General features: G+C 42.7%; 1 protein-coding gene across 3 annotated transcripts in view; it reads left to right on the top strand.

Moving 5' to 3' along the window:
- Positions 1 to 23554, top strand: part of LOC142049632 (ubiquitin-conjugating enzyme E2 R2-like) — an 84824-nt gene that overhangs the window by 55200 nt on the left and 6070 nt on the right. For 2 of the 3 annotated variants that reach the window (XM_075077505.1, XM_075077504.1), the window contains 2 exons: positions 14836 to 14922; positions 19516 to 19613. In XM_075077505.1, coding sequence (XP_074933606.1) covers positions 14836 to 14922; positions 19516 to 19613 — 185 coding nt within the window. The remainder of the gene's footprint in view (positions 1 to 14835; positions 14923 to 19515; positions 19614 to 23554) is intronic. The other variant, XM_075077506.1, reaches the window with a different exon arrangement.

Here is a 23554-nt window from a genome sequence, read left to right as displayed (position 1 = left end):
AGTCCAAGATAGATGAGATGAGGTGCTGTTGTTGAAGTGGTTGTCTTGGCAACTGCAGTAACTTAAATATCTCCAGGAAAATAACTACCTGTCATGGTTTTAGCTGGGATAGAGTTAATTTTCTTCACTGCAGCTGCCCTAGTGCTGTGCTTTGGACTTAGTATTAAAAAAATGTTGATAACACACAGATGTTTTGGCTGTTGCTGGGTAGTGCTTGTACTAATCAAGGGTTTTTCCAGCTTCCCATGCTCTGCCAGGTACACAAGAAGCCGGGAGGGGAGGGGGCACAGCTAAGAGAGCGGATTCAAACTGGCCAAAGGGATATTCCATATCATGTAACATCATGCCCAGTATGTTACCTGGGAGGAGCTGGCTGGGGGAGGGAAGCAGAGATCGTGGCTCAGGGACAGGCAGCGTTGGTTGGCTGGTGGTGAGCAGTTGTATTATGTTACTGTGTTTTTCCCCTTTTTCCTTTTTATTATATTATCATTATTGCTATTATCATATTATTATCATTATTTTATTCTAATTATTAGACTGTTCTTATCTCAACCCACAAGTTCTGTTTTGCTTTTGCTCTTATTCTCTCCCCCATCCTGCAGGGGTGGGAGGAGTGAGCAAGTGGCTGCGTGGTGTTTAGCTGCTGACTAGGGCTGAACCACACCAGCAAATGTTAAGACTGAGAAATGGTCATGGGTTGACAGAAGAACCTGGAGCAGTGAGCAGCTTGAGGTTTATACAAGGAATTGATTTGACTACAATAGGAAGTTGCTGGTTTCAGTGGTGGGATCCTTGAGTGATACAACCTTAATGGTTCTCATATTGTAATGATAGTGTGTCCGGCTGCCCTCTTCTTGCATGAAGCAATATCCTTGGGGAGAAATGCTGACTTCCCAGGGTATATTCATTCCCCAAAAAGTCACAGATGAATGTGGTGTGAATTCTGGTACTACGGGAGTGCTTTGTTTTGCAGCCCCACTGTTTGATGTAGTCATACAAATATTGCAGCAAAACCCAGTGCAAAATAAACCCTACATGCAAGTAGATCTATGTATGAGAATTGTATTCCATGTCTGAGCTAAATTGCAGAAGCTGCAACTGTGTCAGGGATTGTTTTAGGTCCTTGTAGTGCTTATTGTGGTGAGAAATTGAGACCATGTGTGTTTTGCCAATTGTGATTGCACGTGCTGTTTTGTGGTTCTGTAGGTAGAAGTGCGAAGTTTTAATATTTTCCTTATGGAGCACTTAATTCTTTCATGTTGGCACAAAAAGCAAGCCCCAGAGAAAGCCTGACTAAATAGAACAAGCAGAGTTTGAGCCAATTGCTTGTGGCAGCAAGAAACATGTTTGTAACTGCCAACTATGATGGGTATTTCTACAGGCACTGAATCCTACGACTTCAGACTCCTTAAGGCTTCTGAAATTTCATCTGACACTATGATCAACAGATTAAGGTTCACAAATCACCTCTTAATAGTGGTACGCTTTCCAAATACTTTCTATCATGGGCAAAGAATTTCTAAAGTGGAGTATGGGATAAAACCCAGATCACCTGATGTGAATTTTGAATTTTGTACTAATAGTGGGCTGCTCTGCTGTTTGGATCTGCTATTCTTTTTTACTGTCTACTTTCACTATTTTAACAGCTAGAAGTTCCAAAATGGCCTGGTACAATTAAAACCACCATCCTGTCAAAATGAAGCTTGATATAGGGAGCTTTATAAACTAGGCATGTGGGTTTCCTGAAGAAGAGTGTATGGTAGTTGACACTTCAGCTGGAGATGACTTGGGTAGTTATAGCTCCTTTGTCTGAATCCCTCTGCCATTTCATGGGGCTAATGGCAAATTAAGCTGCTCTTTGTAGGTGCAACCAAGGCAGGCTGTTAAAAATATTGGTTTCTCTATCTTTAATTATTCTAGCAGACTTGCACTGGGCTGAAAGCTTAGAGTCCAAGGTATGATGTCAAAGTGGTTAAACTCTTCTAAAATGAGTAGTCTTACCACTGGTGACAAACCTTCTGAATGCAGGAGGACCTCAATTCTCTATTTGATCTGTTAGAACAGGACAGGGCAAACCTGTTAAACACCTAAGGAAGCAATTAATTCTCTGCTGATTTCAGTAACCAGCTACTACCTGAAGCTAGAGAAAAAACAAAGGTTTAATTGTGATGGTCTGGGTGTTTCGTTGTGGTGATCTGGCTTTGAGGGTGAGTCACATCAACTTCTGTGACTTCAATGTCTTAATTCTAGTTTAATGCAATGCAAGTGTTGGTGAACATAAATCAGCTAAAGTTTGGCCTGAGTTGCTTTTTATTCCAAGATAAATGTAATATACAGTTGAACAAACTCATTAGACAAGCTTGAACCTGAGGACTTGAACCTTTGAATTCTGCTAAACTGTTGGCCTCAATGTTGTTTAGCAATAACTAGCGAAATACAGGTGGCTTGTGTACTTTTAAATTTTGATCAAACCTTTGAAATTTTTGGTGCTGACCTGTTATGATTTTCTGTTAGTAATACTTCCACTGGTGAATGGGAACCTGTTCAGACATCAGCCTGATTGGATTTGAGCTCAGGGCTCACGTTCTCAAGCTTGTCTTCAAAGCTCTTCTGTTGTGTTCCCACTTGACCTGGCAGGCTTTTCAGACTGCTTTCTAGCCTCCTTCCCAAAGTATGGAGTACTTTGTAGGAAGCTTTGAATTTGCAAAGAAAATAAAGCACCTGTGTCCATCTTTATGCAAATTTGAGCTGCATCGTTGGATCCCACTCTGCCACTTTGAGTTTAACCATGTTCTTACACATAGCTATGATAAAGACAGGATGGTCATTGGTGTTCAGGCATTTTGGATATCTGATCTGGAGGCTGTTTAGCTTCGTGAAGATAAGAGAGACCTACACTTCGTTTTTCACAAAATCCCAAAATGGTGGGTGTAGGAAGGGACATCTGGAGATCATCTTGTCCAACCCCCCTGCTTGAGCAGGGACACCCAGAGCAGGGGGCACAGGACTGTGTCCAGGTGGGTTTTGAATGTCTCCAGGGAAGGAGACTCCACGACCTCCCTGGGCAGCCTGGTCCACTGCTCTGCCACCTGCACAGGAAAGGAGTTTTTTCTCCTGTTTAGGTGGAACTTCCTGTGTTCCACCTTGTGCCCACTGCCCTTGTCCTGTCATTGGGCACTATTGAAAAGAGCCTAGTCCCATTGTCCTGACAATACACCCTTTAAAAAATTATAAGCATTGATGAGATCCCCCCCTCAGTCTTTTCTTCTCCAGGTTCAACAAACCAAAGACTCTCAGCCTTTCCTCGTATAGGAGATGCTCCAGTCCCCGGATCATCTTTGTAGCTCTCTGCTAGACTTGCTCAAGCAGTTCCACGTCCTTCTTGAACTCGGGGGCCCAGAACTGGACACAGTACTCCAAACGTGGTCTCACTAGAGTACAGTAGAGGGGGAGGATAACCTCTCTCGACCTGCTGGCCATACTCTTTTTAATGCATCCCAGGATACCATTAGCCTTCTTGGCCACAAGGGCACAGTGCTGGCTCATGGTCAGCTTGTTGTCCACCAGCACTCCCAGGTCCTTCTCAACAGAGCTGCTTTCCAGTAGGTCAGCCCCCAGCCTGTACTGGTGCATGGGGTTGTTCCTCCCCAGGTGCAGGACCTTGCACTTGCTTTTGCTGAATTTCATCAGGTTCCCCTCAGCCCAGCTCTCCAGCCTGTCCAGGTCTCGTTGCATGGCAGCACAGCCTTCTGGTGTATCAGCCACTCCTCCCAGCTGGGTATCATCAGCAAACTTGCTGAGGTTACACTCTATCCCTTTCGTCCGGGTCATTGATGAATATGTTAAACAGGACTGGACCCAGCACAGACCCCTGGGGAACACCACTAGTGACAGGCCTCCATCCAGACTCTGCCCCATTGATCATGACCCTCTGAGTTCTGTTGTTAAGCCAGTTCTCTATCCACCTCACTGTCCACTCATCCAACCCACACTTCCTTAGCTTGTCTGTGAGGATGCTATGGGAGACAGTGTCAAATGCCTTACTGAAGTCAAGATAGACAACATCCACTGCTCTCCCTTCATCGACCCAGCCAGTCATGCCATCATAGAAGGCTATCAGGTTGGTCAAGCATGATCTTCCCTTGGTGAATCCATGTTGACTGTTTCTGATAACCTTCTTGTCCTCTACATGCCTGGAGATGACTTCCAGGATGAACTGCTTTTGATTCCTTGTTCTTCTTTTCTTAGCTGTCTGTGTTTTAGGGAAGTTTGGTTGTTCAAGGTCAAAGCTCTACTTAAAGTTAAGGAGTAGACTTCTTAAATAATCACTGCTATGCTTTTATTGCAATATTTTTATCCCATATAGAGTTACAAGACAAGATTCTTCATCACAGTTCTAGAGCAATCTGTAGTAAGTAGGGTAAAGAACTGAAATTGTGCAGAGGTGCCTGAAGTGTTGACACTTTAGTACAGAAAAGTGATGTTAAGGGCCACTCCACTTAAGTGCCCAGCTTTGTAGTAGAACTTGGAGGGGTTCTGCCATCTCTTGTCTGGGGACAACTGTCTCCTCCTTAAGGTTTTGGCTGGTGCAAGAAACTTAATATGTGGCACTTAGCCACAAGTACTGGCCAGCCTTGGCTTATTGCTTGGTCATGGTTTCAGTTTCCCCTTCATCTTGAAAAGACTATAAGCTCATATTTTCTGTTTTTTTTTGGAGGTAACATAGTTATCAGGCTGTCAGTTTATACTGGGGAGTCCTTACCCTTGTTGAAAATTGCTTCCTGGCCTCTTGGGTGCATAGTAGGGTAGGGCCAAAACTCTGCCAGCAGTGAGTGAATGTGGTTCTGGTAGCTTTAGGTGCTCAGCTGGAAGGAAGAATTGTTCTTGTTTATCAGCTTACTTTCCAGTGTGAAATATTTATCCTGACAGCTTTTTTTCCAAGCTCTGTGCTCTGAGCATCAGGTTCCTTCTGTTTTCTGGCTTGGGCTTTTGTATTCCTGTCTAGGCAGTGGCCTGATGCCAAGGGGAAAGCTGAAGAGATGTGCTTAATGTCCTTTGGAGTAGGGAATCCACCCAGAAGGTGGAGGATGCATGTTAGCATCTTTGGGCCAAATGCCCCAGTGCCAGCTGACTGAATAAGGTATCCCCATTTAGCTTTTTTTTGAGGAAAACAGGACGGTCATCTGAACAAAATGTGTGGTAAAGGTAGTTGTGTACAGGATTTTTGACTCCAAGTCAGCCTCATACAGATACCTGCTTGTAACCTTGAGTTCAGTATTAAACTGAGTTCAATGTTCAGGACATGTTAAGGCATTTCCTTCCTTGTCACTTCTTTTGGGCAGCCCACCAAGCATTACTGACAAGGGATATATGGAGAATCCTGGGTTTAGGCCTGGAGTTTCCCAGGGTAGGTCCCTAGGTCAGCACTGGCTCCTGAGATGCACTTGACAAGCACCAGACCTGTAATGTTCACCCATGCAATGCTTACCATGTCGCTTCTGTTCTAGCAGTGTCCAAAAAAATCAAAGGACTAGCTATCTGTAGATAGCTATTAATTAAGCTGCTTCTGGAGAGTGCAGGATCCTTTTTACCTGGTTAAACTTCTGTGCTTATCTTTTTGGAGGACACTTCTGTTACATATGGGATAAGGAGGTAGGCTCAACCATTTCCTGTTCTGTGCTATGTATTTATGGGGGTGATATGGGAGAAAATCTTTCAGTGTAAAAGGATGATGACTTTAAAATCTGTCTTTATAAACAGTGTCATTGGCTTTTTTGCGTAGTCTAAGTTTTTCCAGCGAAATTTCCTCATTAGCTTGCTGTAGTCAGTTGTCTCTTGGATGAAGCTGTAATTTTTAGACATAATTTATAGAGTTGTAGAATGTCCTGAGTTGGAAGGTGACCCGCAAGGATCATCAAGTCAAACTCCTGTCCCTGCACAGGGCAACCCCAAAATTCATACCATGTGTCTTAGGGCGTTGTCGTGGTTTAGCCCCAGTCAGCAACCAAGCACCACGCAGCTGCTCGCTCACTTCCCCTTGGTGGGATGGGGGAGAGAATCAGAAGAGTAAGAGTGAAGTAACTCATGGTTTGAGATAAAGACAGTTTAATAGGTAAAGCAAAAGCTGCGTGCGGAAGCAAAGCAAAACAAGGAATTCATTCACCACTTGCCATCGGCAGGCAGGTGTTCAGCCATCTCCAGGGAAGCAGGGCTCCATCATGCGTAATGGTTACTTGGGAAGACAAACGCCATCACTCCAACTGTCCCCCCTTCCTCCTTCTTCCCCCAGCTTTATATACTGAGCATGACGTCATATGGTATGGAATATCCCATTGGTCAGTTTGGGTCAGCTGTGCTGGCTGTGTCCCCTCCCAGTTTCTTGTGCACCCAGCAGAGCATGGGGAGCTGAAAAAGTCCTTGACCAGCGTAAGCACTACTTAGCAACAACTAAAACATCTCTACTTTATCACCACTGTTTCCAGCAAAACTCCAAAACATAGCCCCATACTAGCTACTACGAAGAAATTTAACTTTATCCCAGCTGAAACCAGGACAGGCGTTGTCCAAATGCTTCATATTAAAGTTGCTTCCAGTGTCCTATGATAACATGTACAATAATGTTAGATCAGTCAGTGTTTAATTTGCCAATTAAAAATCTTGCTGTTGTGGCTCTTTGAACTACTGAACTGTAAGGATAATGGACTAGTGATGCAGACTTCCATGATTATTAATCTGATATTGCACTAGCTGTGTTCAAAACTAACTGTTCACAGTGAAAAAAGCAAATGAGTTGTGTTACCTTAGATATAATTAGATATGCTGCCTTGTATGTTTATTTTGGAGATTAGAACAGAAGCATTAAAACCCCCCTATGATATAGGCTGCAAAGCCCAGTGCAGAAGTGGTTGTACAATGGATGTGAGCTCTGCAGCACATACTGCTTAGTGTACAGTATGGGTTACCCTGCTCTGGATTTGCCAAGGAAAACTTTTTTCCCTGCTGATAGGATAATGACAGCATTTTAATCCTGATGTCTGCAGCCAGTAAAATGGCCCTATGCAAGATATGAAATCTGGTGTCTACAGACATACTACCCTGAAAGGTTGGACAGCATTGCAGCAAACATGGAGTTTGTGTGGTGTATGTCACTTCTTACATACTCTGGAGGTTGCTTCCCCAGCATTGGACTCCTTGGTTTTCTCTCTGAGGAAGATGGGGACTGAGCCTGAAATGCTGTCTCGCTGTTAATATGGGCTATAAACAGACTGTGTGAGTTCTGTATATCTGCAGGCTTTTTATCTTGAAAAGATGACATGACTCTGAGCAACACTAAACAATAGTTAATTATGTAGATGTCTTCCAGGTATTTGTTTTGAGATAAACACTTAAGCCATAAAATATACTGGATCTGCAACAAAGCTGACAGTATACTTGCTTTTAGTACAAGAGCTGTCTTGCCAGCAGGAGAAAGTACTTTTTCCTACAAACCTCAAACTGACTCAAAGGCTTTTGGTTGGCTGTTTTTGGGGTGTGTGTGGTTTTTTGTGGCTTTTAAAAACACCTGGAACTGACTTTAACTAGTGCTCCTGTGTTAGTTTCAGCATCTGATTCTTCTTTTTCTGTGATCACCCATTGATATTTAATTTGAATAATGGTCTATTGGGAAGAGGCCAACTGAAAATATTGCAGAGTAACTTGAGCAGCAAACAATCTGGTACTCAAATGAAGCTAACCTCTGCATAATGAGAGTAAAGGAGCATATTTTGAAACTTGTCTCCTTTTGCAGGAGGCAGTGCTGTTGGTGTATTTTCAGGGCAAGATATGTGTTACTGCTTGTGTAACGTCCAGTATGATGAGGCTGTGACTTGCTAGGTGCTCGCAAACCTGCAAAGTTAACCCAGCCCACAAATGCAATAAAGGGTTTGTGGCTGCTAACGAGCTGCAAAAATGGTTACTGTACAGCTTGCATAATGCAAATATAAGTAAATTAGAGTTTTCTTGAAAGCTCAGCATACTCTGAAGAGTCATAATGGGTGACTTTTCTGCTGTAACTAGGCTATGCAAGAGCTGGCTTCTGGTGAGTGCTTGCTGCTTCCACTCTCCCAAAAAGTTAAACATGGGATGTTAATGATATGCTCTGTAAAGGTACATGTGCTGCTGAAGCTGTAACTTTAAAATCTGCTCTGTAAATCAGGTGATCACTAAATCTGGTCAAAAATTGCTGGCTTGGCCATCTTTATCACTAAACAAGCAAGTAGGTCATTAATTAACTTGCTTAGACTATTTTTTCCCTGCTGCCATCCCCTTGCACTACAGCTGCCCAAGATATTGGGTATTAAGATGGAAAAGGAAGAAAAACCCTGGCTATGTTGTGTGTGTGGTTTTTTTCCCAGAGTAGAAAAGAACTGATAGAGTATTTGTATGCATGCAGTTTTCAGATTATCAACACTTAAAAGCACAATTGACAGAATACAAAATTGTTCTGTCATGAGTTTTCTACTAGGGAAGGTAATAGACCTTTGTGTAGGATTTCAGTAGTCACCAAAGGCTCCTGGTTGGATTTTTTTTTCCTGTGTATACAATCCCATACTTATTGAAAGAACTAAATGGCTGCTTGGTTTGAGTGTGTCCTGTCTAAACTGTTGACACTTAACTCCAGAAATAAAGGTTTAAGTGGTTACTTCTTCCAAAATAAACCATTTAAGTTTAAAAATAAGGGACTTGCTAGCTAGTTTGTTACCTGGCTGCACAAACAGTGGTGCCAGCTATGGTGCCAGGAGGGGTAGGAGGAGGGAACCTCTGCTGTGACTTGTGCTGGTTTGTTCTTTACTTCTTGCTTAGGGCTTATAGTGTTTGGATGCCAAGATATTTATTAAGCTACAATACTGAGGATTTATCAGACCCGTAGCTGAGTGTAAGAAGTAGGAATCAACAGTTTGTGCACTTCTAGTTTTGGGGGTTCAAGTGCCAGTGGCAATTAATGCTGCCCACACTCATTTATCTGGTTCTTAACCTATTTGACACAGTAATTCTGATTGCCACTTGTGTCCTAATGTGACAACACATTCACTGTGGTGCTCAGTTGCTGGATTGGGACCCCGAGCTGTCCTGCTGAGTGTCTAGCTGTTTAGCTTCTCTTAAAGTACCTGCTAGTCCTCACTGTTCAAAAGCTATAAAGCTAAACAAGCCCTGGAACTGTTTTGGCATTGAGCTTCTAGTGCTTTTGTTTCCCTTAGCAGTTTGTACACTGCAGCTGTTTGTGCACAAGCAGAACTGTAAATGTGAGCATTGTATTAGTTGCTACTTCAAACATTCTTAGTGGTGGAGAAGGCATGTTGGTAGTGAGCAAGCTTGATACTGAGAAGATAATTGATGTTCTTCGAAGATAGCTGGGGAAGGAGGGAATCTTCATTAATGGGGAAAAATATAGACACATGGTCAGGTTTCTAGAGATATTTTGAACTTATTAGTTCAGTAGAAATTTATCAGATGGTAGCATGGAGAATTTCTACCATCACTTCTCCTGGATAACTATAACAATAAAGTTTGAGGGTGTTGATTTTTCTTTGCAATACCTTCTTTGAATTGAAATATCTCTTCAACTGAAAAGTCTAAGCCAATCTGTTAATCTCCTAAAACTAGCTTCCATCTGTGTTTACCATCCAGTACCCCTTGAGCTTCCTCAGTGCTTTGAGTTCACTGCAATATTTTCTGTTACTTCAAAAATGCCTTCTTGCTGTTGACAAGCTCTTCATGCTACAGCACAGTAAAGGTGACTGCATGGAAAATCAGCTTGAAAGAATCTCCAAATCTGTTTTTGGCACTTAATATACAGTTACTTCCAAACAGTTGATATGAATCAAACTGTCATATTAATTTTTCCTTCCCAATACTGATTTATGCACTAAATCATGACTACTTATGTCTACTCAGCCCACTGTTTTGTCCCTGATAGTGCCTGGTATGTTTTAATAAACTTACACAGCGCAAGTTCAGCTGCCTTATTTTGGTGGGGAGGGACAGAGCAACAAAATAAATGCTTTAAATATGGCTTAGTCACCCTTTGTAAATGATTATATGTATTTGTGTGAAAAATTACTTTAGCAGCACATGCAGATGAGATGCTGAATGTGGCAGCCTGTCCCCCAGAGATGGACACCAGAGGCTCACCTGGGGTCTCTGCAGAGTGTTTTGATTGAGAATGGCACAGTGCAGCTTAGTACTCCTGATCTTTCATGTTAGTAGGAAGATAATTAACTGAATTTCTCAGTTAAACTTGCAAATCTTAATTTTTTTTTATTAAGATCTTTTATTTTGCATCGTAACAGTTTGGTAAGTACCACTTGAACTGTGTAGCACACTGTATTTAATCCAATATTTTGTGACTTTCTGAAATCATTCTCTGAGAAGAATCCAGGAGTCTAAATGCTGACTTCTGGAGTGTGGGTAGTTGGTTTGGTGTCTGCTCTGTATCTTTCTACAGACAGATAAGTGTTTCAAGGCTATCAAGTGGCAGACTAAAATGGCACACATAAAATCCAAATTTATTTCAGGTTCTAGGCTACTCTAAGCTATTTAAACTATTCTAGAAGCTAATGACCTAATGGTTCAGTTGGAGACCAGGGATGTTGAGACAGAAATTACAAATGCAATACTACCAGGTAGTACCTTCCACTATTTGCTTACATTTGGGGGAAGGGCTAAATGTGTTAAATGAAGTTAAGGAAGTTTTCTTGAGTTAGATGACCAAGGGGTTGCTGGGGTCAGCTTCAAGGAAGGGAACTGAGTGAACATCTAGCTTGGGATACCCTGGTATTATCCCAAAAAGCGTGTTCGTTCGCCCGGTGTGCAAAACGCCAAACTCCACACAGAGCGGAGGTACTTTAGTCAAGTCATTTTTGAGCAAAGATGGGCGCTAGGTGGTAACCCACAAAGCTAGCCCCCCGCACCGAGAATCCACAGGGCATTTATACAGTTAAATGTGTCAGTCACAGCTAATATTCACACCCCCAGCTAATAACCAGTTAATTTCTTTCTCACTTGGATGTGAAGGTACGGCTCCCTTTTAATTTACCACGCATGCTCAGAGAGTGAGGGACTTACTAGAGGGGGGTGGTTCCTGGCCTATGGGCCTGATTTTTAGTATTATAACGAGGACAGTTCCTGTACTGGGCACTTTGTTTTAGTTCTTATCTACATCCCAATTAGTTGTTCTCCTTGACTGCACACTTCATCACGCCGTTCTCAGCGGCTTCTGAGGCGGGATGTTTGCTTTGATCAGTCTCTCAGCTCTCCTCAAGGATATAGTCGTAAAACAAGTGCTTCCCTATCTCTCAGCTCCCCTCTCTGGCCACCAAATTCTGTTTTGCCAGGCCCACATGGTTCATTGTTATGGCTTCAGCGGACAGTTCCAAAAATTCCATCATTTTAGGATATTCCTGGCTACTGAGTATGTTCAGTGGTGTCAAAGAGCCATGGTGAGCAGGCAGCTAAAATCAAATAAAATCAAGACACTGAAACACAGTGACAGACACAGGATTATCTCTGTTCAGTTTAAGTTTAGCTAGAGGAGTCAAACACATGGTGAATGCAGTAATGGTTAGGTACTTGTAGGTGGGGGCCTGAGTTGCATCTTTAGTCCTCCTAAATTAGTTTGGCTGTAACTGAGCTAACAAGCTGCCCGAAACTTGTGCCACTCCCTAGTACCTAGCAGTGCCTGGCTGAACTTACCAGAAATAAGCTCAGATAGCTGATTTGTCTTACATCAGTGAAATTGTAGAGGGAAACCTTTCTGTGAGCTACTGCTTTACTTAAGTTTGCCTAATTTGGTCTTTTTGTCTCAATATGTTTAGAATTGGGATTTTAGTGGAGAAAAAATGACCTGTAATCGTGGCTGTTGCTGCATCTTTGCAAGCAGTTCTGCAGCTTGTCTTGGAAAGTCTTGGCTTGCTTAACCTACTCAAACTCAATTTGCATTCAGTGAGAGCAGAGTAGGTTTATGTAATTTCCCACTATTTCTCTTACAGAAATGCGGAGTAATTCTCTGGGACCTGTTTGTAATACCCTGGAAAAGCATTTGGTTTCAGTTTTCAAATTCTGAAGGATCTCAACATAGAGACATGAAAGTGGTGCTGCTTTTTTGTTTGGAAAAAATACCTGCCTGTAATGTAGGGTTTCCTAGTTCAATGGCTTTTGGCTCTGAAATTGGGTTTGTAGAGAGGCTTTGCTTGCTTTATGCTCTAGTACAGCATCTCAACATGCTAAACACAGGCTAGTCAGAAATGGTTTATCAACAAGTAATGTGACTCTGACTTCTCTAAACATGCAACTGGTTATGGCGAAGCTTGGGTCTTGGCTGCCTCCACATGAGAAGAAAAGGTTTCTTTAATTTCTCTCCAGTTATGTTTTTCTGGTGCTAGAGCTTATGTGTGCAAAACACCAGCTTTATTTAATTCCATAATGATTGTTATTGCAGGCAGATAGCACTTTTCATTTAGTTGTGGCTGCAAAACAGGATTTAGAAGTTCAAAACAGTCTTCCAGGATCTACAGATTCTGTGTGAGTCTGCATCACATACCGAGATCATAACTGGTGCTCTAGGCTCAGCCTTTTTAGTGGTGGTCTTGAGATGGAACCCTCAGGGTTAGACAATTTGAGAGCAGAGGGTTTTTACTGAGAGGAATGAGACCTGCTCCCTCAGCTCCTTGACCATGTATATAGGATACAAACATGGTAATACTGGTATACTACTGGTGGTATGCCTTTTTTGGTTGCCTAGAAACCATACCTGTGTAGAAGACATAAGTTCTGCCAAGAAATTTCATAGCTAGCTCAACCCTGAGTGGTGTTCTCTTGCCTTTTTCATCTTAATCCTTGGGCTGTTTTATGTCTCAGATATCACAAAACTGCATGTAAGCACAGGAATAGGCTTTATTGGGAAAACCTCAGTGGTTGAGAGTCTGCAGCTACATGATGCAAGCACTTGAGCTGAAGTGAATCTGCTCTGCCCTGGGTAAATCTCTGCTCTGCTCCCAGTGCAGGGTGGTATGTTGTAGAGCCAGGCATTTCCTTGCTGCAGCAGCTGCTCGCTTATGTGGTGGTGTGGCGACAAGAGGCATTTGCTTGCTGCTCTTTGGAGCAATGCCATTCATGTAACTGACCTTAAACCATGGGCTAGGACTGTTTAAGCAGATCTCAAATCTTTTGGTTGTGAGCATGCTCTGGCCTCAAAATTTGGGTTACAAAGCAAAAGCATGTGCTGGTTTTGGCTGAGAAGGGGTTAATTCTCTTCACTGTAGTGCCTGTGGTGGTTGGGGACCTTTCCAGCTTCCTATGCTCTGACATGTGGGTGGGAGGGGTGGGGCCATGGCGGCTGACCCTGACTGGCCAATGGGATGTTCATTCCATACCATGTGATGCCATGACCAGTACGGGTTTTGCGCCTCTCATTGTTTTCCTTTCCATTGCATTTTTGTTGCTGTTTTGTTTTAATTATTAAACTGTTCTTATACCGACCCACAAGCTTTACCCTTATGAATCTCTCCCCTGTCCTGTGGGTGGGGGAGTGAGCGAGCAGCTGTGTGGGGCCGAGTTGCTGGGTAAACCACAACACAACCTAAGTAAAACTGTAGCCAGGTACTTAATGGCTTGGTAATCCAACTTGTTTGGTTGCCTGCTTATGTTTCTGGGAATAAAACTTCCCATAGCTTGTCCTGTCGAACAAGGTCAGTGCCTTGCATCTAAGTGGCATGGTTAGATGCTTAAGCAGAAGAGGGTGACTCAGGATTCTGCTCTTGCTGTATGTGATCTGCTTCTGGGGCCTCTTGCATTCTCAGTTGCATGTGAGCCTGGCTGTGGTGCAGGTGCCAGGAGATGCCATGCTAGACTGGTGGGACTTTCTTGGTGGATTGAGCAGTGCGAAGGGAAGGGTCTGTACTCTCAGCACAGAAAGTGGCGTGCAAGCCCCCCTTTCAGAGGGGAGCATTTTTGGCACTTAATCAGTCCAGATTCAGCCCTCTTTCCTACTGGCTGTTTTTTCTGAGTCCCATGAATGGCGGGACAGTGCAGAGAAGTTAATATCCAGTGCTGGGATCTCTGCAGTCTTCCCACAAATGACTTGGCTCCAAGAGTCTTGCCCCACAGCTGGCTGCTGACCTCGGAGGTGCTGGAAGGTAGTTTGCTGTCACTGCCCATCAATACTTGGTTCATCAGTTGCACTGATTTATTAAACAGACACAGATAGTATTCAGACTTGGGGAAATGCTTGTGGTGGCAAGAAATGTAGTATTAAGAACACAGGTAGATGGACCAGTAACTCTTGCACAAGAAAGGCAAAAAAAAAACAAACCCCTTGGATCTCAACTGAGCAAGTATTTAACAATCTTTTTTTCTGCACAGAAAGTCATTTTAAAAAAAAATCTTTGCACTGGTAAATGTAAAACAGGTCTTTTCACCTTAGCAAATGTTTTTAACCTGCATCTGACCTAGCAAGACAGGAATGATATCTTGAGTTATAGCTTTTCAAATCTATTTTACCCTGTTGAACAACAGTTGTTGGGTAGTACTGCTTGAATTAGGACTTGGTAAATGCCTTTTTGGCTTGTTTTGAGCATTGCCAGCCCAGGTAAGGCCTGATGTTTAGATTTTTCTTACTCGTTTAGTGTTTTGCTCATAAGAAATTGTGGAGAGTTATACTGTGGACCCACATGGGCACTGATATATAAAACAAACTACTTAATAGACTTAATGGAAATTATTTTTTCCAGGTTTTCACTGTAATGGTTGCTTGTTGATCTCCTCTGTTTCATAACTATAAAATATTTTGCCTTTTTTCAGGCTCACATTAAATTTCCTATTGACTATCCATACTCGCCACCTACCTTCAGATTCCTAACCAAAATGTGGCACCCAAACATTTATGAGGTAAGGTGTCTTTTAAACTAATTTTTTTTCTCAGGCATGTGAGGAGGTTTTCTATGTCCTTAAACTTCTGAAAGTATTGTAGGTACTAAATGTCTCTAGCCATAACTATAGTGTTTAACTGTTTGTGTTTAAATGTCAGCTTCATGGTTGCAGAGTTAAAACTAAATGTTGTAGGAAATGCTGTTCCTGTAGGCAGGGATGGAACCTTTCTTGTACCTGCAAGTGCAGCAGGCAGCCCCAGCTGAAGCACCATGCCATGAGCATTGGCAGTTTTAGGGGATTCTTGGATCAAGGCTGGTGTGTGGCGTCTTGCCCTACTGTGACACTTGGGTAACTAGTTGTTGTTTGTACACCTTTCAAGTACACTTCTTAATTTGAGTATACCCTACAAAATTGTGTGATGAGACAAGAAATAGTGGGAAACAGTCTTCTGCAATAGTCAGCCTATGATGAAAGGCTTTGGACTTGGGGTGCTCTGACTGCAGAAAGAACTGGAGTTGGAGTCCAGCTTTAGGAGGAGTTGTGCACAGCCTGGTCACCCTGGGACCAGAATGAACCGATAACTTTGGGCTTAATGTCTACTAGCCAATTTTAAGTGGCCCTTAGTTCAGTGCATGTATGGGTCACGTTCAGAGAGTAACACTGGGCTATCAAGTCCATGATTGGATCATGGTACAACTACATAGCAGGTCTGGAAGGGGAATGATTTTTATATAAATGCTTTTTAGAAAGTGGCACTCCCTAGCTTGAAAGCATTGCTTTCATGATACTGAGCACAGGCTGCTTGGAGAGATTTAAGGTAAAGTTGTCGTGGACCGAAGCACTGGGGGAAGTACTGCAATGAGGATATATCTGGTGCATCTCAGCATAGCATGGTGCTGCTCTGATGGACTACCTCAGGGGCTGGCGGTGGCCCAGCTGTGTTAATATGGCAGTGCTCAGACTAACCTCTGCTGTTGCTGGGGCATAGCATATGTTGCCCTGCATCTGGTGTGAATGGACTATGTTGTGTTTCTTGCTGGGCTTTCATCTATTAAGTGACCTTTAAGGTTTATCCTGGAGCCTGGTTGAGTTGGGCTGTTGTGTTAGAGCTCATGGGAGCAGCAGCTTGAGACAAAGTTTAATAGTGTTGCTGCAAAGACTGAGAAGCAGCATTTCATTTCATACAATTGGTTCAAAATTTCCAAATTTTGTAGAGCTGTATTTGAAAGTTGAAGGCCTGTTTTGGCTTAAAACTTGACTTAAGCTTTTAGTGGAGGCTAGTCAAATCCCTGCTAAACTTTTGGATATCCTAGCCAAGTGTCAGCCTGCTAGAATAGTTTACAGCCTGGTTGAATAGTTTACAAGGAGCTAAAGGCCTTTCAAAAATGTTCCTATTGGTGTAGCTCTGTCACCTTACCACAGGTCTTCCTATGAGAGGTTCTGCAGGCTTCCTTTGGGTCCACTTCAAAACAGGAATGTCACTTCTCTTCCCTGCTGCAAACAAACAGTGGCTTCAGTTGACGCCTTAGGCTTGGAAGGCCCTTTTCTAACAAGTTGCTGCTAAATGCCCAGCCTGATTGTGTGCTTCAAATGTCATCATAGTGAAAGCAGCACTGATGGCTTAGTAATAAATGGCCAAAAGCCTTTCCAAACTTCAGTGCAAACCAGGATAGTAGTCAGCCTTACTGGATGCTCAGGAGGATTGCCCAAAGACAGGGACATCCTAAAATCAGTCATCTTGGCAGTCTTCTGACTTGAGTTTTGCACTTGGCACTGAATCTTACATGTAGCCAAGGATGATGTTTCTCTTTAAGGTTCTATTTCAGTTACATGGGAGTTTGATTTATAAATAAAGCCAACTTTGAGACCTGTAGATTACTGCAGATCCGTACTGCAGATGTTGATTCTGAATCCAGAAATCCTCATGCAGGAGGTAAGTGGGAAATGGTTACCAAAACAGTATGTACAAAATGAGTCTTGGAAAGGACCTCTCTCACAACTGGTGGGAAAGATGAAAAACTGGCTCTAGAAACAACTGAAGGTAGGAGGAGAAACTAACCAAAAACATGATGGGTGTATTTTGGGGTTACTCTTCAAATATTCTAGTTCTCACCTTTGTACTTTGTGTTTGTAGCAGTATTTCTTGGAGCTGAGGGAATCTGAAGCAGTTTGCAGGCTCTTTTGGAAATAACATTTAAACAATGAAGTTGAGACACTGAGAACTCCAAATGAAACTGAGAATAAATCAGCAAAGGGGTTTGAGGTTTTGTCAGGATGAAGGGGGAAAAATATCCTTCAATGTAAGGAAGGTGAAAGAAAGTAACCGTTTACAGAATTTGCTGGTGGGACCAGATGGAGAGGTTGGGGCTGATGTTCCAGTTCTGAGCAATGAGACTTGAGTAACTTGTGTGTTTTTTCCTATCTCCAGTTTACTTGGGTCATCTAGTTGAATTTTGGCAAAACTGCATTCAAGACTTTGTTTTTATTTTTGACATAAATTCTCAGTCCTAACAGAAGTATAGGCTATTTCCCATAGGCAGATGAATATCCCATCCTCTTTATATTTCAAAAATGTACATAGAGAAAGGCTTTCCCACTGACTAGTGATCCCTAAAACCTTGTGCTGATCTTATCATGCCATGATGCCTCTGCATTTCCAGACTGTAATGTAGTGCTGCCCTGCTTGAATTCCCAAACATGTAACATTATTGCAAGAGAGAAACTTCTCACACTCTTGTTTCCCTCTATTTTTCATATTGCTAAATATCTACTTGTCCACATGCTGCTTACCTGATCATGTGAGGAACTTCCCTGGAGTGCAGTGATGGCTTCTCCTAGCCACCAGAACTGCATTCTCCTAGGAGTTGGTTAAAGGAAAAACTGGGTAAACTCATGGAAATTAATCATAAAACCAGAATAGGCTGTGAACATAATCTAACATTAGTAAGGTTAACTTAACCTTAAAATGATATTAAATAATACTTTTTAGATTGCACAAGCCTGTTGGAGTCCTAAAAAGGAAACTGCCTTGTTATGGCAAACTGTTCCAGCAACATAAGTGGGTGCTTGGGTATTCAGCAGCCCTAGGTGCTACATTGCTGCTTTTCATTGTTCTCTTGACAAAAAACTTGCTTCAAAATGACAAGGGTTTGCTAAATTAGCATATGTGGCAGGGTTAGTAAGCTGCTGAAATCTGGATACTGATCACAAGTCTCCAATGTTGAAGCAGGATCTTGTTTGGCTATAAAGCAAATGTCATTGTTAATTGAGGAGAGTTGAAATGTTTGGGAGGCCCTTTAGGTGAGCTGTTGCTATCTGTAGCTGTGATCACTGGCTCTGGCTCAAAGGCATGGATGCTATTGCTGTGAGCAGTGCTACTTTGTGCTTTGGCTCATATGTGTTGAGCAGTGTTGGAGGGTCCTCAGGATGTAGTTGAGACCAGGTGTGTGGGGAAACTGGCAGCCTGTGGTCTTGAACAGAACCAATCTGTAGCTTCTCTTGTTCTTATCAACTTGTACCTTGGATCAGGGTGACAAGGGACAGCATGAGTGCTGCCCATCAGCTGAGGCTGTGCCACCTGAAAGTGTGGGGCTGCCTCTGGCAACTTGTAAGTCATCCCAGCAGCCAGCTGCAAGAGGCAGTAAGCCAGCAGGGCCTGGAGAGGTCAACATCTGCTGGCCAGCCTCAGGTCCCATCTGCACCTTCATCCCATCCTGCACTAAGGCATTGGGACCCCACAAGCCCCTGGAGTTAACTTCAGTGGAGAATATTAGCTGTGGTGAATACTGCTACAGTACTCCTACAAAGTAATCATGTCAGAGTGCTGCTCCTGATGGAGAATTGGTTTTACAGGCTGCTTAAAGTGTTTATAAATGGTAGGCATTATGGAGCTTTAAATCTATATTTGGGCTATAACACTGGTGAGTAGAACACAGATTGAGGATTAGGTGGCTGTATGGTTTCCATATGCTGCCAAAATATTCTTCCTCTTGCATGCTGGAAGGTGTTTTCAGTGAAATCTTCAGAATGCATCTCCTGTTTTTTTCACCTGATATTTCAAACAGCTATGTCTTAGGGGGAGCAGTGTAAGCCTGCCCTGCGCCATCTGTTCAATCTCCTTGTGTCCTCGGGGAAGCATTATTTTCATACCTGAGCTAGTAGAGAGTGCTAAACCCTTCAATTAAATTCCTGTAGTTAACTCAGCTACCACTGGGAACAAAATTTTTTTTTTAACCCTAATTTGGCTCTCCTGTGACTAAAGCTCATTTCTATTGCTGTGACAGTATTTGCTATTTGGAGACCAATTTGGTTTTATATGACTTTATTTTTATTTTCCTTGCTTTGCTACATTCTTTAAACCTCTTGACTTGAGATTGTTTTGTACCAGTTTGCAGACTAATCCTGTTTAGCAAGGGAGACTTTTGAACATATAAATACACTAGACTCAGGAAGAATTGAGAAATGCTTCAAGCTCTTGCATGTATCTTTACTGGTACTTGGGGTGTCTGTATCAACAAGCTTGATACTGCTCAGAACATAGCCAGAGTGAGTTGAGCCATCAGACCTCTACCTCAAGCCAGGCTATTATCAACTTTTGTTTCTGTCTTGCAGAATGGAGATGTATGTATTTCAATTCTTCACCCACCTGTAGATGACCCACAGAGTGGAGAGCTACCATCTGAGAGGTGGAACCCTACCCAAAATGTCAGGTAACAGTGTGAATCTGATGTACAGCAGTGACCTCAAAGGTTTGTCATCTGTCTCCAAGACTAAGGCCTGTGTTGGGAAAGGTTTGGAGGGGAATTTAAGACTTTGGGGGCTTTAGGTCTTGAATTAGGTGGGGACCAGACTTAAGCTGTCTGAAGTGCTGTGCGTCCTGATGATAGGCTAACAATGTGGAGACTTCTGTACTGGTCACAGGGTTTCATGCTCTTAAAGCAAATAATCTCAAATGTTCTAGCCTTTTCTAGTTCATGTTATCCTACACTTAGGTTTTTCAAACTCCTCCAAGATACCACTAGTGGAAAAGAACACTTGAGTATTCGGGCCCAGTAGGGAGTAACTTTGTACATAATCCTACCTACTGTTTGCCTCCTAGTATTTCTTTCCTGTCCTGCAGCATGGTATCTTGAGCAGTTAGCCAGATAGTTTTCTTCCTGCCAAAAAACAACCCCACAAACCCCAAATGATCACTAAGTACCAGAGGCACTCAAGGCTAATCTGTCCATTTTCTGAAACACCAGTGGAATTTCATTCTTGTAATAGGACAATTACAAGTCAATAAAGAACTGATAAAACTCAAGTAGCAGCTGACTGATCTGTGCAGCTGGAGTAGTAAGTGATGTAGTGGAAAACCTTAAAGTAAGGTACTTCCTGTTCTAACTTTTAAATCTGATTTATTATTCAAATATGGTTAAAATAACTGCCTCTAGATTTTCAGCATATCATATGAGAATTATGCTTGCTTTCAGAGTGATTTGTTAGATGTTGATTCCCCAACTTGAAATCTATTACTTATCAATAAACCCAGCTAGGGATCTCGGCACACCTGAGGGAGTGCAGTGATTTGAAAAGGGTTGTCTGATAGTTTGACTCTGCTTTCATCTAATTTGGTTTCATGACATTCTTTTCAAAAGAACCTTTGTCAAAGCAAAGGTCTAGCAAGGGGGATTTATTGGATTCTTGACCCTTTGAATAGGATTGTAACACACACATGCTCAAAGTGCTGAACTAGAGCTAACATGGCAGGACATGAGGAATTGCAGCAGTCAGCAAATCATAACTGATGTGCCTCCTGGAGCATGCTACTTCAAGGTTGAAAAGGCTCAAGAGGCATGGTGTGTCTTAGCTGTGTGAAATCATAAAGGGTTGGGAATCTGACTTCCAGAGCTTGAGGTAAATGTTATCCAGTCAATCTGTACCAAGTACAAGTGAGTATGAAGCAACCTCTTATAAAGTTCTAGTTCAGATTTTTTTAAAAAAAAACAAAAAAGCTTAAATACTTTTTTAAGCAATATATTGCTAAGTTATGTTCACCTGTCCCTCTGCTCACATGGCTATTAAAACTGTTTTTCATACATTTGATATGGTTAGGACTAGGTGACAAGCTTCAACTCATAGTTAGGAAACCACTTTGGGCATTAATTATTTATATCACATGCACAATTTGAGTATTTCATTATATACAACCCTAAAGATTGACATGAAACTTCTCATGGTGTTAGTTCTCTGATTTCTGCTCTTTACTGTGGTGCAGTTTTTGGTGCTTACGCCCTTGGAACATGTTGGGCTTAAGGGTGACATTTGGGGAGAAAACATTCCTCAGCTGTATCAGCAAGTGGAAATAAAACTTGTCCTTAACTCTTAGCCTGCTGCCAGAATCACCTGTTAGGCTAAGTGCTGATAGAAATGTGCCCTTCTGGGATCCCATCTGGCTTTGCAAGGCTCCAGAGTGTCAGACAGGAGGCAGTAGGGCTGAAGGTGTGGGAGGGGGAGCATGCTTGTTGTAATGACCTGCATGTGTAACCTAGGGCTTCTCTTCAGCTGCTGAATCTTGTAAATCCTGCTGAGTATTGATTGCTTACCACAGATGACTGTGGTTGAAGTGTCTGGAGGGGGGGAATGTCATTCTTCAACTTTGAGAGCACGTGTGCTTCCACCTCTAACAGTGTGAAGCATGCTCATTAATTTTTAAAATGCAGTCAATACGGACTTTCCCATCACTCAGAGTTAGATGAGGCAGGCATAAATAAATATGGCAAATATCCAACAAGATGTGAAGGAATGCAGCTGTGATCTGTGTGGCAGAGAATACTGCTATTCTTGTGTCCCATAAAGCTGAGGAAGTGGTGGCAGGGCTTTAGGGGTTGAGGCTCTCTGATCATTTTAGTTGCCCTTCTCCATATCTCCCCTGGCCTCACCCTGTCTCTTGAGGTGCACAGGCCAGAACTGAGAACAGTATTCAAGATATTGGTACATCTGTATCTTGAAGATATGTGATGCACTGTCTTACTATTGTGTTGTTTCCTGAGGATGTCCATTTTCAGCTGCTTTAGTGCATTGAGCTGGTTGCAGAAACTATCCAGATCTGTATGTTACTATGAGTACAGCCTAAGCTAAAACATCTTACTTTATACTGATGGTGTGGTTTAAGCCCAGCTGGCAACTAAGCCCTACACAGCTGCTCACTCACTCCCCCACAGTGGGATGGGGGAGAGAGAATCAGAAGAGTAAAAGTTAAGAAACTCCTGGGTTGAGATAAAGACAGTTTAATAAGTAAAGCAAAAGCCATGTGTGCAAGCAAAGCAAAACAAGGAATTCATTCACTCCTTCCCATGGGCAGGCAGGTGTTGAGTCATCTCCAGGAAAGTAGGGCTTCATCAGGTATAACAGTTACTTGGGAAGGCAAATGCCATCACTCCAAACATCCCTTCCTTCTTCCCCCAGCTTTATATACTGGGTGTGATGTTACATGTTATGGACTATCCCTTTGGCCAGTTTGAATCTGCTCTTAGCTGTGCCCCCTCCCCTCCCAGCTTCTTGTGCACCCGGCAGAGCATGGGAAGCTGGAAAAACCCTTGACTAGTACAAGCACTACCCAGCAACAACCAAAACATCTGTTATCAACATTATTTTCATACTAAGTCCGAAGCACAGCACTAGGCCAGCTGCAGTGAAGAAAATTGACTCTATCCCAGCTAAAACCATGACAAGTCCTCTACTGGCTTCTCTCCTCCCCTGATAAAGGGGTGTAGAGGGACTCACTCTGAAGACAACAACATTGTAAATGCTTTAAAATGAAGTGGCATGGCAGCTGGTGAGCATGCTGTTCCCCAGAATGGGGTGGAGGGATGTAAGAAAGTAGAAGGTGGGCTTGAAATCCCTACTCTTCATGCAAACAACTTGCATGAAACAACATGCTAGAACAACTTTGCCTGAGGGAGAAACAGATCCATGACAGTACTGGAGAGGGTTAGTCTGTATCCAGTCTGGTACAGTTTGTATCTGATGCTGAGGATGTCTTCAGTCATATGTGGTTGAACTTTTTTGTGGCTTTATCCCTGTCAGATCCCATGTGCTGGGATCCCTTCCTATTACTGTATTGTTCACCTTGCTTACCCACAGCAGCAGAGTTTGAGTTGGAGGAGACTGTCCAGCTCTTCAGCTACATCACCGCTGATATCTATGTGCTGATTGGAATGAAGAGTGCAGAGCACCTCACCTTTAACAGACAGTTGCCTTGGTGTATTTAAGTAGCTCTGCACTGACTTTGGGGCACTGTAGTGGAAACCAGCTTCTCCTCACTTAGTTGATGGAAGTGTGAGCAGATGCTAAGTTCAGACATGAATTCCTGTCCTTAGCCTTTCCTAGACTTTGCTTGCTCTCCAGTAAAGCAGCTGCTATGATGCTTGAGCTGACATACTGGCTTTAGAGCCTGTTTGCTGAGAATTAAAGGCTTTTAAATTCTTGAGATGAAGTAGAAGATGGTCTGTCTCTCTTCTGCCCATCATTCCAGTCTGACCAGACAGGTTTGGTTTTTTCCAGAGCTGCTGTTATTTTTCTTACTCAGTGATACTCCCTAGAGGTATTTAGAAGGGTAGATGTGGTGCTTGAGGATATGGTTTAGTGGAGGACTTGGCAGTGATAGTTT

This window comes from Phalacrocorax aristotelis, chromosome W (assembly GCF_949628215.1).
Source record: "Phalacrocorax aristotelis chromosome W, bGulAri2.1, whole genome shotgun sequence".
NCBI classification, from domain to species: Eukaryota; Metazoa; Chordata; class Aves; order Suliformes; family Phalacrocoracidae; genus Phalacrocorax; species Phalacrocorax aristotelis.
Note: the sequence above shows the minus strand (reverse complement) of the source record. Positions and strands in the feature narration are given on the sequence as shown.